At 40.2% G+C, this 17,123-nt stretch overlaps 1 protein-coding gene across 4 annotated transcripts in view; it reads right to left on the minus strand.

Annotated features, from left to right (window-relative positions):
* CCDC169 (coiled-coil domain containing 169) overlaps window positions 1-13,637 on the minus strand; it is a 29,012-nt gene extending 15,375 nt beyond the window's left edge. Inside the window, exons 1-5 of one of the 4 annotated variants that reach the window (XM_063394805.1) lie at window positions 13,463-13,585; window positions 8,855-10,741; window positions 7,378-7,460; window positions 6,781-6,891; window positions 6,644-6,684 (exon numbers count right to left, since the gene is read on the minus strand). In XM_063394805.1, coding sequence (XP_063250875.1) covers window positions 6,644-6,684; window positions 6,781-6,891; window positions 7,378-7,456 — 231 coding nt within the window. In that variant the 5' untranslated portion in view covers window positions 7,457-7,460; window positions 8,855-10,741; window positions 13,463-13,585. Of the gene's footprint in view, window positions 1-6,643; window positions 6,685-6,780; window positions 6,892-7,377; window positions 7,461-8,799; window positions 10,742-13,462 lie in introns of all 4 variants that reach the window. The other 3 variants (XM_063394804.1, XM_063394806.1, XM_063394803.1) reach the window with 3 other exon arrangements.
* Window positions 13,638-17,123: the final 3,486 nt, after the last annotated feature.

The following is a 17,123-nucleotide window of genomic DNA, read 5'->3' on the forward strand; positions in this document are numbered from 1 at the left end:
AAGCCTGAAAACAAAGCAGGGACCAGTGAGAGCTCAAAAGAACCAGAAGGAGCTTCGCAGCTATGCAGATTTCCCCCAGAATAGAAAATTGTCAACAAAAGTCCAGGATGAACCAGTATGATAAGTTCTGGAAAAGCTTTTTAGAAGTAGTTTAACTGAATTGTGATTTTTTTTTTAAGATAGATTCATTACAGGTTCTTCTACTAAGCCTTGAATAGAGGGACATTGTATGCCTGAAAAGACTACATAAGCTGACTAAGACATTTAACCTGAATTTAAGATCCTTAGTTTTCAATACATCATCCATGTCAAACCACTCTGAGCAAGCTGGTAAAAAGCTAAAAGACACACTGAGATTTTAAATAAATACTTCCTTTATATAACAGAATTTTGCAGTGTTAGCATGATTCAGTCTCAGAGCAAAGACATATTAATCTTGTGCTCAGCAATGATGAAGCCCAGAGTTTCACAAAAGGAACACCAATTCTCAAGTTCTTTTTCCCCCACTGTTTTCTTTTCACTTGACTGAAGTTACACATTTGGCTTAATATTGCAAGAAAATGAAATTATATGGAAAGATACAGCAAGTGAATTTTAAGGCCACCCACACAAGTTGCTCTGATTCTGGATTTTTCTTTGCCCTGCTCTCAGTGGCAACAGAGATGACAATTTCTAACAATCATTTCACAACAGACAAGGTGACAAATCCATGGCATCATCAAGCAGCTCAAACTTGTTTTCATCAGAGCCCTGCTCATGAAGACTAATGATCCTTATGGCAATTTCCTTCCTCTTGAATTTTTCTCCATGATTTAGAACAGAAGCATATTTCTGTCAGTTGTGCTGAACAAAAATAGCAGCATAAAAAGCCTTTTTCAACCTATTCTACTTGACTTTTTAATTAAATTTTGTTTAGAAAATAAGCTCCCTTCCCTCCAACATGAGTTGACACTCATCAGGTGACAACTGAATTCTTTAACGTTATCATTTTAAGCTCATTAGTAGCAAAACCAAATAACAGATCTTCAGTTTTACTGAAATGGAAATTCATTTTAGATTGGTATCAATAAGTTCACGAGTCATACATCGCGTAAAAAATTATACCTAACAATTATTTAGCATAGCATATTTCTCCATGCAACCTGCACTTGCATCCTGTAAAAGCGTCAGGGCAGGCGAGGAAAGGCTCCCTGCACTTGCCTAAATGCCAAGTGCCCCCTTGTGGTCAGTACCATCCTTAGATTCCAAACCAGACCCGGAGTGGAACAGCTTTAGAGCGCTGTGATAGGGGTGGGGTGCTCACTCCCTGCCTCCTTATCTCCGCGGCCTCCACACAATGCTCACAGGGCTTAGGCGCTGACTGGGGCAGGTGAAGGTAAAACAGAGACCTCTGTGGTTCAGATTGACAGAACACGGCATTGCTGATTTCAGAAATGTCTCAGCATCTTCTCCTAGTAGGCCTGAAAAAGCCTGGATTCCTTAGACATTTTCTCTGGAAGCTACGCCAAAATCCCCATCAATTGCTAAGGAATTCTTGAGAACAGAGGGATAGGAATGTCACTCGACTCCAAGATTTTCCTCTGTTTGTTTTCTTTGAAACACAAAGTGTATTCTGCCTCTGGGCACACCACAAAGTGATTTAAGTAAAACAGTCTCCTGGTTTAAGCAAGGCCAGCAGCTGGAATAATTAATACCAACTTGACATGAAAAAGAAATAAGCTCTCTTGGAGGTATTTGAAGTATTTATCTGAGATCAAATGAAAGGAGAAATCTGTGAGGAAGCAGGATAACAGCTCAGGGCAGTCAGACCAGAGACAGAACTTTCTCCAAAATACATCCAAGATTCATGAAAACCTAGGATACCAGATTTCTTCTTTCCATACAGCCACTGATGGCTTAGCCCAGGAAGAGCAACAAGGTGCATTTAAGAGTCACTTGCTAGGAGCATTGTCAACATTTTCTATGCCATTGTAAGTGCTGATGTTCCCTACAGGCAGTTATCAATGCCTACTAAAATACAAAGCACAACACTGAAAACACTGCATGTTTTCACAAACCCAAGATTCCCTTCCTGTCATATTGCAATCACATATGTCCTTAGTGTGACATTGCCACACACTCTGTTTATCATTTAAAACTGACAGCCAAAACCCTGAGATGGTTGTGTGAGGCTATCAGTTCTGTGGTCACTGTCCTTACAGAAGGGCAGCTTTGCAAAGCAAGTATCTGGCCCTTAATGTTAGAATTTTATTCTCTGTGGTGCTGGACATTATGAAAAATTGGTGATTTATCACAGAAGCCCTGGTTCCTGGGCTAATCTTAACTAGAGCGTTGCTAAGGCAATGCTATCAGGAGTGTGCTCTTCTGAACTGATTTTGCAGTATGCTTTTGAGTATTTGCATACTAAAGCTGCTATCTAGGGATTTGTTCTTGCAGAAATGGTGAGAGAGAATGGAAGAGTTTTCTTTCTGCTTATATGGGAAATTATACTTAGCACAGAACATGTATTTTACCACAACTAATTTTATGAAAAAATGCAAACAAATGAAAGCAGCATGTTTAACAGAAGCAAGTAAAATTCACATCTTGTTATACTTTAGAGAGAATGCTTTCCTTCTGTAATTATTTCTGAAGTACTGTATGACATTTGTATTATTCATTGGGACATAAAGGAAATTACTGACTAAACAGTTTTCACTGTTGGAACTCCCTTATGCTTGTCACTGTTATTTTTAATCTCCACTCAGTACACAAAAATTATTTTCTAAACCCTGGCAGTAAGAATTTCTGTGTTCAAGGTATTGATTCCGCATTTATTGCTATGTGACAGGATTTTTCTGAATCAAAAAAAAAAAAAAAAGAGGATTATCTCATATCAGTATAAGGACTTCAGAATGATAACTGCATATATATATGATGTGGGGGTGTTTTTAATAGAAAGAAATTATTCATCAGTACAATTCTAATTCTAAAGCAAAAATAGTGCAAGCCATCTGCAACAATTACTGCAATTTTTCAACACAGAAAATCCTCTGTGCTTCCTTGTTCATCACTCCAGAATTTGCATTTGTATTCTTCTCTTTCATTCAAGTTTTTATAGATTGCTGACTGCCAGGGTCCCTGATGACTAATCTCTTTTTTTTATTTTCTCTGTAGCGCTTGATAGCAAGAAAATATTTTATACTACCTATGTCTAAATGTCTTGAATTACTCCACAGACATGTTTTTCTCCCTCTTTTCACTATAGTAGGCCCTTAAATGACTAGCTTGAGAGAGCTAAATCTCTTTAGTATCTTTGAGATAACTCCTCTGTTAAATACAGCTAAAATTGTTTAGTAAATTAAGAATTTTAGAGGTCCTTCTAATAACCCTAATTATAATTCTAAGTATCTTGGGAATATACTTTATAAATACTTGAAAATAATATTTAATTTTCTAAATATGTTGCTCAAAACAAAATCTACTGTCTACTGCTGCCATGTTCTAGAAATTGTATCATTTTGCTGAAAGAACCACGTTTCAATCTTTCCACAGAACTTCAAACAATCACAGAATCAATCTTTTTGGGATCATCAAGTCCAACCATTAACCCAGCAGTGCCAAGCCCACCACTAATCCATGTTGCCAAGCACCACAGTATTCGTCCTTTAAATACCTGCAGGGATGGTGATGCAACCACTTCCCTGGGCAGCCTGTTCCAGTGCTTGACAACCCTTCCAGTGAAGAAATCTTTCCCATGCAACACACTTAGCAAGTATATTTTCCTATAGGAATATAATTCCTATTCATATGCAACTGCCAGTTGAAAGCTGAATATCACAGTGCACTTTTGATTTTACAGGCACACACATGATGCTTTACATACCGACTCTCAGCATTTTTACTTTGAGCAGAAGTATATTGATGACTGGCTGAAAACTCTTTGTTTTTCCACCACTCACATCTGCTCTTTATCCTCATCTGTGAAAAAGCTAAATATACTCCCCTAATCCCCTGAACAACCCTCAAAAACCCCAAAATAATTTTAACAAACCTAAATGCTTGAACACCATAATTTTTTTCTGTTTTTACCAATGTTTTATCTTCTAAAATTTTATATATATAAAGCAAAGCAGGTCTTCATTCTCCAAGAGTATCTGTAGATAAACACTGATTTTTCTGATGGCTTCAGTTTAAAAAAGAAAACAAACAAAAAAACAAAAACAAAAAGAAAGCCAAAACAACAACAACAACAAACCAACAAAAAAACCCCAAACAAAGCCCACATATTTTTCTGCTCTTTCCATCTCCCAAAAATCCAAAGAAGGAAAAAATGAAACATTTCATTAAATCCTTAAAGCACTTTCCTTTCTGGTTAGCAAACAGGAGGATTTATAAACTCTAAGCTGGAAGAATGAAGGACTTGAAACTGCATGGCATAGCACATGGGCTCCAGACTTTCCCAGGCTTCACTAAGTGAGCCTAGGACTCTTCAAGCTCTCTTCTAGACTCCTTCTGGCAAGTATGAACTTTTCAGTTGGGCTGGCATTCTTCCCTTTATGGGAACAGTAATCAAACCACTCAGAACCATGGCTCACTGGTGAGGAGGCAATGCAGTATTTAGCAGGGATTAGAAAGGTAGTGGATTGGTGGGAAAGGAGATTATCTTGCTGGTAAATGCCTCCTGGACTGCCTGGCAAGGTGTAATTGGATTGGTTAGGAGAGTATTGGCAATTGGACTGAAATAAATACTTGTGATACTGTAACTATGCACGCCAGTCTGCTTTACAGGCTGACAGGAATAACGTTGTCCAAAGCAGACTGCTGTAAATTTTCTAGATCAGTGTTCTGTCTTCAAGACTTTTCTTTGAACATAATCCCATTTGTATTTTCAGATGAACTCAGTGAAACAGGAAAGTGGGATGGGGAATTTTTTTTTTTTTTTTTTTTTTTTTTTAGTTGGCTGTCAAAGAAAAAAATCTTGCCTACCTACAAAACACCATGGTCTCTAGGACAACACTAAAACTGGCAAAAATGTCAACTGTTTGAAAGCCATGGATCATGGCCATGAATCATCCTTCCCACTAACAGAGCATGCAGCCTCCTCTAGGGTCACTAAATTCCCATTAATCTTCAGAATTTGAAGCACCAAAAAAAGTCAGATGCTAGCACTTCTGTAAGTATAAGCAACAGGAATAAAAGTCATAACAGCCCTGCTTCGTAATGTTCACTATCCCTGCTTGTATTACAAAGGTATTATCACATCTTCATCCACCTTCCCTATTTCTAAAAGTGCATAAGCAGCAGAAGAGTTGTCAAATATTTCAGCAGATGACAGGCTAAGGAAAAAGCAGTTCTGAATCTACAATTTATTTTTTTTTTTACTTAAGTTACTACCTTAGAAGACAAAATGGCCATAATATTTGCTGGAGTTTTTCCTTTGCATTTTCTCCTCAAGACTGCAGAAAAAATATTTTATGCTGTGTTGAAATAAAGAACATGAAGTATGACTGCATTAAGGAATAAAATTTTAAAAGAAATGAAAACAGATACTTTCTTTCAGTGATGCAAAAATTTACAGTAAAATGAGTTTTCCTGTGACTATATTATGCAAAATGTTACTGCAACTATTCATCTAGGTTATCACAGCTGACACAAAACTGGGATTATTGACTGATACAACAGAGGATTGTGTTACCATGCAGAGGAGCCTCAAAAGCTGCAGAAATAGGCAGAGAGGAATCATGTGGAGTGGAAATGCAGTCCTGCTCCTGGGGGAGAAATAATTCTACAAACCAGTATATGCTGGGGTTGACTGGCTGGGAAGCAACCTGGGAGACAATGACTTTGGGGTCCTGGAGAGCAAGGTGACCCCAAGAAATCAATGCACTCTTGCTGCAAGGGTGGCCAGTGGCTGCCTGGGCTGCATTAGGAATTTGTTGCCAGCAGGTCAAGAAAGGTAATCTGACCCTTTTCCTTAACACCTGCAAGATGTATCCAAGTGCTGGGTCCAGTTCTTGGCTCTTCAGAACAAGAATGATATGGACCTCCTGGACCAAGTCCAACACTAGGTTATGAAGATGATCAAGAGACCAGAGCACCTGACAGATGAGGAAAGGCTGAGAGGTCTGCAACTGTTCAGCCTGGGGAAGAGAAGGCCAAGGGGTTCTTATCAGTGTATATAAACATGAGGAGAAGGAATTGAGGGAGCCAGGCTCTTTCCAACCGTGCCCAGTGACAGGACAAGAGGACTGAAACCGCTGGAATTCCATTTGGTCACAACCGAAGACATTTTTTACTGTGAGAGTGGTCAAAGACTAAATGATTCCATGAGGTTTAATGTTTTCTCATTTATTCATAGATCTAGTCCATCTATTTCACATGCCTTACTGCAGATTCAATTAAAAGACCTTCACTCAGGAAAAAATTTCATTACATAACTCTTCCCAACATTCAGGTTTTATGTACTTTCTGCTTCAGGATTTTACTCTATATTTTATAAGCAATTGCATAAATTAAACAATAAAAACATAAGCAGAACTGATTGTTTTGGCTTCTAGGCGAGGCTGCTGCTATTTTTTGTCCTGAAAAAATGAAGACTATACGAGTTTTCCAACTAGACTAGTGATTTGTTGTTAAGCCAACTAAATGTCACAGTACTTACCACAGGCATTTTATCAAAGGTACGAACAATGGCCAGTTTATCTACAAATAAGCAGAAAATTGTGACCTGTTGATATAATTTCAACATATCTAATCATCACTAATTCTATTGAAAAAGTAATGAATATCCATTTCTACCTGCTGGATTTCCCCGAGTAAGCTCCACCTTATCTCGAAGACTATTAATTTGTCTTTCCAGCTGTTTGTTCAATTCTACTTGTGTCTCATATCTGGTTTTCCATTCATTATCTTAAAAAAAATACACATTCATTATCTTAAAAAACAAATACAGAATTATTATATCTCCCCAATTAGTTCATGTCATTTTAAGCAAAAGCATTTTTTAAAGCTGTTTCTTTTAACTAACTGGAGACTGAGAAAGTCATCACTTAGTAATCCTCATAATAATCATGTTTGCATATAAAACAGCTCAAAAATATAAATCAAGGAAAATTTTCACTAGGCTTACTGTGAGGCTTACTGTGGTCAGAATATTAACAAACTCTGTGAATTCATATTATTCGTAGTTTCATTAATAATTAACAAAAAAACCCCTAGAGTGGCCACATATAGTATTTCTTATTTTTACATGTGAAACACCACAGTTATAATAGTCATGTCTGAAAAGTGAAAATTTAAATTTCTAAATAAAAATGTGAACCCTTGTAGGTCCTTCCCAAAAGAATTATTTTTCTGTTTTCTTATCAATTAGCAAAACTGTTGTAATTTGCTTACCTTCATTTTCAATACTATTGAGACTTTTTTCCAGCTCTGTTACAGTGTGTCTCAGTTCAAATATTGAGCTTTCAAGCATCTGCCTGTGGTATTAAAAGAAGTCAATAAATTGCTACAACAGCCAATAAATGCCTCTTGTACTAGTCCTACTATTGAAATTAGAAAAAATTAGATCAAATATATTTTCAGAAGGTGTATCTATTGGTCATTCCTATGTAGGTACATTATGTTGTCCATTCTTAAATGCATTCTTCTCTATGGTTACTACAGTGCCTTTAAAACAATGAAGCATTTCTACTTTGCAAGTAAAATTACTTCCACAAAAACCCAAGACAGACATTTCCTAAAATATAATAATTTTCTTGCCGACCATCAGAATTAAAAAAAAATGTAGAGGGGGTATTGACCTAATTTTTCATCTGAAAGAAGATGCCCAATGAGCATGTTTTTTTTAAACAAGAATATGCCTGAGAGATGTGCTATTTAAAATTCTGAATTAATTCTTCATTTTGACTTACTACTCAGTGATTAATAGTCATTTTCTAAATTGCACCCATATCAAAACCAATGAAAACAAATGATGTTTTATGACTATCAGAAAAGAAAGCGAGCAATTAAAGTAAGATGAATGTTTAAAAAAATACAGGACCTCAAGCCACCATTTTTAAGGAAAATATATTTTTGAGCATTGATTAATCCTCTATACTGGTCAGCCAGAATGCTGAAAGGTACCATGAAAACCTGGCTCTTTCTGCCTTGGAAGGCATGACCAGAAGCAGAAGGTAGCAGGGGACTCTGACGAGAGCACAACCCTCCTGGCATGCTTCAAGCAAGGTGCTGGGTGACTCCCATCCTTCAAAGTGGACAGATGAGAATTGAGTGTCTTACAATGAACCCTATGATCTTGATCACATCAAGAGAATATTACTGATAAGCTTTTGACCATGTTCATGCTAATAGCCTGTTTCTTTGAGGGGATGTCTATGGAGAAATGCTCCTGTTTATGAAGTCTCAGGAAATCACACCACACCAGGATAGGTGCAAGCAAAAAACACAATGCACAAAAATGCAGAGGCAGTTTGTGGTTTTGTCCTTTAAAGTTAAGTTTGGAAGGCCAATGTTTCAAAAAAACAGTCAATGGTTCTTGGATACTTCAATTTTTCAGTGCCCAAATTGAGATACTCCAAAAGAATTCAGAACACAAACTCTACAATGAAGGCCTTTTGGGAAATGTTTTACAATACCAATATGATGACTGGTGTCTTTGAAACCTTATCCTAGTTCAGTAAAATATGCAAGAGAGAAAGTTATTAGGCTGTAATATGGTGGGGGGTCTGTAAAGGAGAATTTCCATTGTCAACACAGAGACTAATTTTCTGAACATGTCCATGAGAAATGTTCTTCAAGAAGTAATTATCTAACCTCTGAGAAATCAAAGCTCTGACGACAGAGATTGATTACTGAGACGTTGCATCACCTCTTGCACTCCTTGTGCTCACGTTCAGTTGGTGACACTTCTTTTCCATAGCTTGAAACAACAGATTTCAACTGCAAGCTGCAGAAGCAAATCAACTGCTCATAGGGAGTTGAATAAGTAAGCTTAGAATAAGGAGGGCTGAAGAGCTGAAATTGCAAAGAAATACAAAGAAGAGTAATTTAATGTAAGCAAAGTTTGTTTTCAGTGAAAGAGACACATTGGAGAACAGTAGGACATGTATCTTGAATGGCAAGGGAGAGGTGGGGCTTCCAAGCCATCCTTGCTCCATCGTTCTTTTTGTCATCACCAACATTAAATTAGACAGGGAGCACACTGGCAAAAAAAAAAAAAAGAGAATGCAGTTAACTTGCTAGAGACAAAAAGGACAAGGTGAAACCCAGCCAAAGATATTCTTGAAACATGACTCAAAAAGCTTTAGATGTAGGAAAACCAAAGGAAATCTGATTGCTGCTGCCTGTTTTCTCCCACTCCAAATAAAAGAGGCAGATGGCTAGGAAGAAGAAAGACAAAATCTTACCACATTGCTGGTATCATTTCAACACAAATAGATAAGGTTTCTGTAAAGCAGATTTCTATCAGCTTCTCAGAGCTTGGAAAAGAGGAAATTAAGATGGCAGTGTGTGCTAAAGTGGGATTTTTTAAAAGGAAATAACACTGAAAATTAGAAATAGTCAAAGCTGTAACCAGAGCTGAGCTGTATGAAAATGAAATTTGTTTTGTTTTCAAAGAAATCTTAACTAAGTTTTCAGATGCAGAGGGAAAACACAGGAAGAATGAGTTCTTTAAATCCAGTGTTTCCAGTTTGCAATTTCTGTTACCATCCCAAGACTACATTAAAATTTCTTTATTAAGATTTTATTATTCTTTCTGCACCATTAACAAAACTGGAAGCCAAATTACAATTATATTTTGTTCTGATGAATATATGTAAAGAAATGGTAAATTGTCAGGTGTCACACTGTAATTGCCACATTGACAGGAAGTCTTATTTCCATGTGGCAATAGAAACCAGTTTTTTTAAAAAAATATAATTGTTATTAAACATTTAATACTCCAATAGCACCTAGAATGCATCTAGGGTGAAACCACTCTATTTCTGGCAGTGTATATTCAGTAAAATGCAATCCCTGCCCTGACAGAGAAGAGATGTAGAAGTAAATCACTTTGAGTGGCTTGGTAAGTATTTCTGGGATTTAATGTATTGGAGTATTTTGCATTTCTGGAGTTATTTCTAATTGTGATAGGAAGTGAAGGTCATGCTATGTATCTGTTAGTATGAATTTAATATAGCTATGTATAGCTGCCTACCTGCCCAGAGACGTGGTCTGTGCTTAGGGGGACTGCACTGCACTTTTTACCTGCAACCTCAGATATGTTAAATATAATTAGACAATTCAAGGCCTATAAATTTTTTCCATGTCAATGGACAATTTACAGTCATCACAGAAGAAAGCCTGTAAATCCTGAAACCTCACATTTAAGTCATCATGAGAACCTAACCACATCCTTATACACTAAGCATAACAAAAAAGCTCTTGTGAAGAAAATGAGAAAAAAAATGTGCAGTTCAGATAAGAAGGCTCTGATTGAAACTATAAAAGAGAAAAAAAAAAAGCTAAATTCCTTTTTAAGCCTGTCTACAGATGTTATTTTACTTGACAATGGAAGCCACTTATGATGAAAACCATTTTCCTGCACATTTTGCTCCCCAGAGCTGGATATCTGGAACATGTATCAGACAAAAGGCTGCCTGAAGCGATTTTCTATAGTGAAGAGAGAAACTCAGAAGAAAAATCAGGAGAAGCTCAGGGCAAGTCATCAGCTCTAGAGCATCAGCTCTATAATATGGCAGATCTTTACTGACTCCTGTAGAAGATAAAATGCACAGATGCCTTCAGAATCTATGAAGAAAGCAGAAACAATATTGCACAGTGCAGGGGCACCACATGGAAGAGCACACACAGTATTGAAAGCTACGTACTCCTGACACTTGCAGACAGCAGTGTGCTGGGAAACTGCTGCAGCTTTCCTGGCAAGGAAAGGCACAAGAAATGAAATCTCACAAGCTGAAGTAACATACAATTCCATCAACATTACTAAGTAGCTGACATGCATAAATATATGTCTTTAAGACCTCTTTGTCTAATACGAAGTAACCTGCAGCATTATATGCATTCTCTCTCTCCCAGAAACATTTGCTATGACATTTCCTGATCAAAATGTGTACTGAATCTTGATCACAACAATACAGAGCCAGATTTGAGCTAATTTTCGTTACAGTCAGAAAAAAAATTTGAAAGATTTAACAGCACTACATCCACAATCATCGAGGATCAGTAGGTACATTAGGAACAGGCCCCTTACAGACATGAATGATTCAATTTACTCTGTGAAGTAAAAATCTCTTCTTCATGACTGCTAAATAAGAGTGGTAGGTGGGCTGTTAGCAAACTGCCTAATTGGCACAATAATCAGATATGCCAGTAAAAAGAAGACAAGGGAGACATGGCCGCGAAGAAATGCAGACATCCATCCACAAGCCACTCACCCTCAGCTTGCTTTCTACCCAAGGGAGAGAAACTGGCACCTCCTAGGGTGTGAGTCATCTCATGCTAGAACAGCCAGGCAAAGTAGGTCAGATGAATCACACCTTCAAAAAGCTTTTCTGTATTCATTGACTATACATGCCACTGGTTTGGATGGAGATGTCTAACAAGCCTGGTCATTGGCAATTAAGCTGAATAAGTAACTCCTGGGAAAACAGTAATAAGAATGTCTACTTGCACACAAAGAAAATAGCTGTAGAACCCACCTGGAGCTGAAAGTCTTTTACTGTCATGCCATCACCATAAAGGTTTTTATTAAACATATATTTTGCTTTTATCTATAAGTAAGTTACCACTTTTAAGTCACCACTATAAGTAACTCAGCTTTTTACCTGATCATCATTAACATCAGGATCATGTGTCTGGTAAAAGAACTGGTGCATGCAGAGGATAACTGATCTGTTTACCCTGAGACACTACTAAGTCAGGAGATTTATTAAAGGTCATTTGCATGTACATTGGTGCAAGTATGTCCAAGCTACTTTTTGTGCCATTTTGAATACATAAGGTGCCATTTGGACTCTGCTAGTGTTGGGTTTTCCCTTTCCATTTATGAATGAACATTTTATAAAGTCCATAACTGCAAGACTAGTCTAAAGAGGTCTGCAGCTCAGACACTGAAAGAAACATTGTTCAGGCGAAAAAATCAATGTGACTAGAATGCTTAAAAATAGTATGTAAATGTAAATATTAAGGGTCTGAATTAAGGTAGCACAGGAGCTTCTGACATTTCCTGTTTTCATTTATTAACACTTAAAAGGCAATCATGTTGTTTAACACGGGGAAAAATGTAGCTTCCTAAGCAAACTGAGGAAGAAAACCAGCATGAGCATCAACAATTATCACAGCACTGAAACAACTGCTCTCTTCGCAAGGGGACTGACTGCTAACAGGAACAAGACCTCATACCTGCAAACTGCACACAGAGATGCCATACCTTACCTAGAGGTCTCAGAGATATTTACTGACACTACAGATGAGTGAAATCCAGCTTTCCACTTTTACTCAACATTGTGTAAAGAAGTGTGCATAAGAGCACCTCGTTGTCCATTTTATTCATCTTTCCCCAGGCATGCACCCATGTAAAAAGTCTTCTCTGTTTTTCCCCCAAAGTGGCTTCCCAGCCCAGAGTACCATGCTTGCCTTGGACACATCTAATTCTCTCCATAGCAGGTGGTATGGGACTGTGTTTCAGATTTGTGATGAAAATGGTGTTGATAGCACAGTGATGTTTTGGTTACTGTCGAGAATTGCTTACACTGGGTCAAGGCCTTTTCTGCTCCTCACCATACGAGTGAGAGGGCTGGGGGAACACAAGGAGCTGGGAAGGGACACAGCCAGGACAGCTGATCCAAAGGGACATCCCATAGCATATTATGTCATATTCAGAATAAAAACGTGGGTGTTGGGGCTTGCTGGGGCTGCGCTGCCTTGGGAAAAGCATTGTCCCACTGGTGGTGAGCACACGGAGGTTTTTGCATTAGTTGCCTTTCTTGGGTTTGTTTCCTTTTTGTTGTTCCTTTTCTTTTAATAAATTCTCTTTTTCTCAACCCACCAATTTCGTCACTTTCACCCTTCCTTCCTTCTCTCCCCCATCCCACTGGGAGGAGAGGGAGCGGGCTGCTCTGTGGTGTTGAGCTGCCTGCTGCAGTTAACCACGGCAGCCGGCCCTATCTTCCTTTCCGGCTGACATTATCTATCCCGCTTCTTCGGGCTCCTTGTGCCACTCGCATCCCCTGGGCCGGCCCTTCCCGGTGCCCAGCAGAGCCAGCGGCTCTCCAGCACAGCCGGCCCGCGCTGAGGGGCTCCGGGCACACCGTGGGCCCAGCCCGCCGCCCTCGCCCGCGCTGCAGCCGCCATTTTGCCGCAGGGAGGCAGCGGGAGCCCGGCACGGGCGGGGCCGCGGAACCGCTCCCGGGGCCGCCGCCGTGCCCGGCCTCGCTGCTGTGGCCGGCCACGCCGCGTCCCCCTCCCCACTCACTGCTTCCGCCTCTCCCGCCCCAGCTCCAGCGCCAAGCGCTCCGGCTCTGCCGCCCGCCGGCCGCCGCCTTCCCCCATTGCCGCCGCCGCCGCCGCCGCCGCCCGTCCTGCTGGCAGCCCCCGCGTCGCCGGCGTTGCGCGGGGTGACGGCTGCGAGCGGCCGGCGGAGCCCGAGGGAGCGGCGCGCTGAGGCCACCCCGCCCCCGGCTCGGACACCCTTTTCCCCGCAGTGCCCGCGGCTCTCCCGCTGACTAGGGAAACCCGAGCGGGGAGATGGGGCCGGGCGCCATCGGCAGCCGCTCCCGCCAGCACCTGCCCCGGCCCCGACGGGCGCTGCCCCATCTCGCCCGCCCGCGTTTGCAGCAGCGCTCGCCCGCCGCTGCTGGGACGGCCCGCGTGTGAGGGGCTGTTCTCTGTCCAGCGAAATGCCCAGCATGGGGCTCGGGCAGCACCAGAAACGGATGGGGGAAATAGGATACAGCTCTGGCCCACTTAGGAGTTTTGACCATATAGGTTGAACTGAGTGCTGAGCTTTTCACGACCTAGGGAAACACAAATGTGTGCAGGTTTTTTTAACATTTCTTCTGGATGGGAAGTAGCACGACTTTAAGTAGATGCTGTGTCCCACATGTGAAGGCAGGCACAGTGCAGTGGAACCTGGCCTACAGTGTGCCCAGCCCATATTTTAGTACACTCAATAATTGATCTGTGCTATTCACAAATCAGTGTGTAAGACCCTAACTTGAGACAGAAGAGTTTAGAGTAATCGGCCCTAGTCATCATCACTGATTAAGTCAGTGGTGTTAGTGCCAATATATATTGGAAAATACTTTGTCTTACATTGGTCTTGATTGATGCTTAGAAACGTTTGATGTTGCATTTTTCAAACAAGGAATTTCAGATCAATTCATGGATTTCTCAAGGTAAATCTTTATGGGATTAGTTAAACTTTGCTGCAAGGGTGATATAACCTCTGTCAGTTTCTCCCGGTCACCTTCTCTGGCTGCTTCAGTGCCGGCTCTTGACATTTCTGTGACTCTTCAATGAGCCAATACAGCTCCTGAAACATTGAAGACTTACATAAGGGAAAATGTTTAATGTTCACAGTTTCTGCTGGTTGGTGATCTGAAATGGCTTGCCAGCTGCCCAGGAAAGCACCAGACTTGATGCAAGGGACAGGGTGAAACTGGGAGCAATTAGTGCGCTTTTAGATCAACTCACCATTACACAAGACGTAACGCTCACTATAGGAACTATCTGTTCATTTTCCCAGGAAGGGGGTGCACTTTATTTTTCCTTTACTGATACATTATGAAAAAGGGTATGGTTTCTCAGTTCAAGTAATTCTGTTGCATAAGTAGCAAGCCAAATGCCATAGCCCTACCACTTGCTGGGTTAACAGAGGCACTGCTTTCAAAGTTTAAAACATGCGTTATGTATTACCATTACTTTAACACAGCATAAACCAGTATTGCCACCCACAAGTCAGTCCTGAAATATTGTGAATTACAATCCTGAAGTGGTAGTGTGTCACATTGGAATTACCTAATCTAATGCCTCACCCATAATGCAACAGCAGGGCACTAATCCAGTAGGATCTGGATGACTGGGAGTAGAACAGCAGGATGGAGAGTGGGAAGCTTGATTCTAAGAAGCGAGAGTAATTTTAATTTCATTTGTCTAATATATATATTAGAGCAGGAGATGATATTTTGAGTCTCAAGTTATAACTGATCCTATCAGCTAATCAGTGAATTATCATCTTTGGTGTGGGTTGAATTCAGAATTTTCTGATATAATTTAATCAAGAAACAAATTTAGAAGTGCTGCACTGTAACTGCATTTAAATTTAGCTGCTCATTTTGCCTTCACGTTTTACTGAATGCTACCTTTTTAAGATTCATATTGAAAACACACTTCATAACAAACCAGTAATTTACGTAATGACTTGGACCTAGGTTCGCATTGATAACTCACTGACTGTACTGAATATTAACAGCAAAGGTTTTCATCAGTAACCTTTTTTCTTGTTACCAGTTTTTGTGAACAACTGCTCCAAGATCAATGTAACCAGCTTGATGAATTGTTCTCAATGGGTGGGCACATTCAGCAAGCTCAGAAAGAGCCCTGGAATCACAAGAAGTCTGAGAATAGAGGGCACAGGGGAATTGAGAGCTGTATCCCCACCCACAGCGTACTCTTTCTGCCCCAGGAGACTTTAATTGACCTCCTCTCCAGGATACTTTCAGGTCCCACCCTCACCCAGGGATTACAAGGTGTCTTAACCAGGTAAGCTCTCAGGAAGCAGGTCACTGTGCACATAAGGATGAGCCCAGACCACACGGGCTGGGTTGGCACAGCACAGCAGGCCTAACTGGGTGCTTGGCGTGATGGTTTGGGAACTGGAGTGAGACAAAAGCAAATGTCTTGTGGACTAAGGTCTTGTGTGTGTAAAACTTCAAACCATCAATATTTTTAACAATCACAGCAGTGACACTTGCAACACATACGAATTTTCCTCCATTTCTTTATTCCGAATAAATTGATTAAAATTAGGGTATTTCCATAGGTATATGGATACTGCTAAAAGCATTATCATTGTTTTAAGGCTTTTAATGGCTTAAGATCAAAAATTTTAGTAAGAACAGTTCGGAAACTTGGTCACAACACAATGTGTTTTGAAAACAGGATTTTATACTTAAATATGTATTTATGATATGTGAAGGCATTAAACACCTAGAGTTGCTTAAAAGCAAGGTAGGCCAGTTGCTGAACATATAAATTAATTTTTACAAAGAAGTAATTTCTGTACTTCCAGTAACTAAGATATGATGAATGGCTGTGTGGACAAGGGGAAATTTGTGGATGTTGTGTATTTTGACTTTACCAAGGATTCTGATGTAGTCTCCTGCAGTACTTATATAACCAAATTGGTGAGTTTTAGATGGGTAATTGGGCCATAAGGCTGCTGGAAATTGGCTGGGCCATCAGGCTTGAAGTGTGGTGATCAGCAGTATGACTGCTTGACTCTGGGATCAACACCTAAGCCAATGCTCTTAATTCCTGATTGACAACCTGGAAGACTGAGCACCAGCTCAGCAAATTTGATGACCATGATAAGTTGAGAAGAGCAGCAGGAGGAAAAGGCTGATCATTCACATATGGGTGTACAGCCTGGAGAAACCTAATGAAATTCACCAAAAATCAAGTGCAAAGCCCAGTATCTGGCACAGGTAAAGCCCATAGATCAGTACAGGCTGGAGCAGTGTCTAGAATGCAATACTGTAGGAGACACAGGCTCCCTGGTGAAGAAGCTGCCATGAGCCAGCAACAGCTTACAGCAAACAAGAATGAAGGGCTCCTGAGCTCCATGGGGAGCATGGCCGGGCATGGCCAGGAGCCTGAGATGGTTCCTCTACTCTGTTCAGCACATGCTGAAGTGCTTAGCTTTTGACTCCCAAACAAGTCCCAAGGGCTGCATTAGATCATGAACTTGCCTTTGTTCAGGCTGGAGAAGGCATAAGGAGAGCTTAGTGCTGTAATCAGCTATGTAATATGAAAGTCTAAGTAAGATGGAGAAGCCAAAGTTTCCTTGAGTGTGCATGATGGAAGGATATGCAATAGAATGTACCTGCTTATAAAAATGTTTGGCTTAGTATAAG

This window comes from Prinia subflava, chromosome 3, assembly GCF_021018805.1.
Source record: "Prinia subflava isolate CZ2003 ecotype Zambia chromosome 3, Cam_Psub_1.2, whole genome shotgun sequence".
NCBI lineage: Eukaryota > Metazoa > Chordata > Aves > Passeriformes > Cisticolidae > Prinia > Prinia subflava.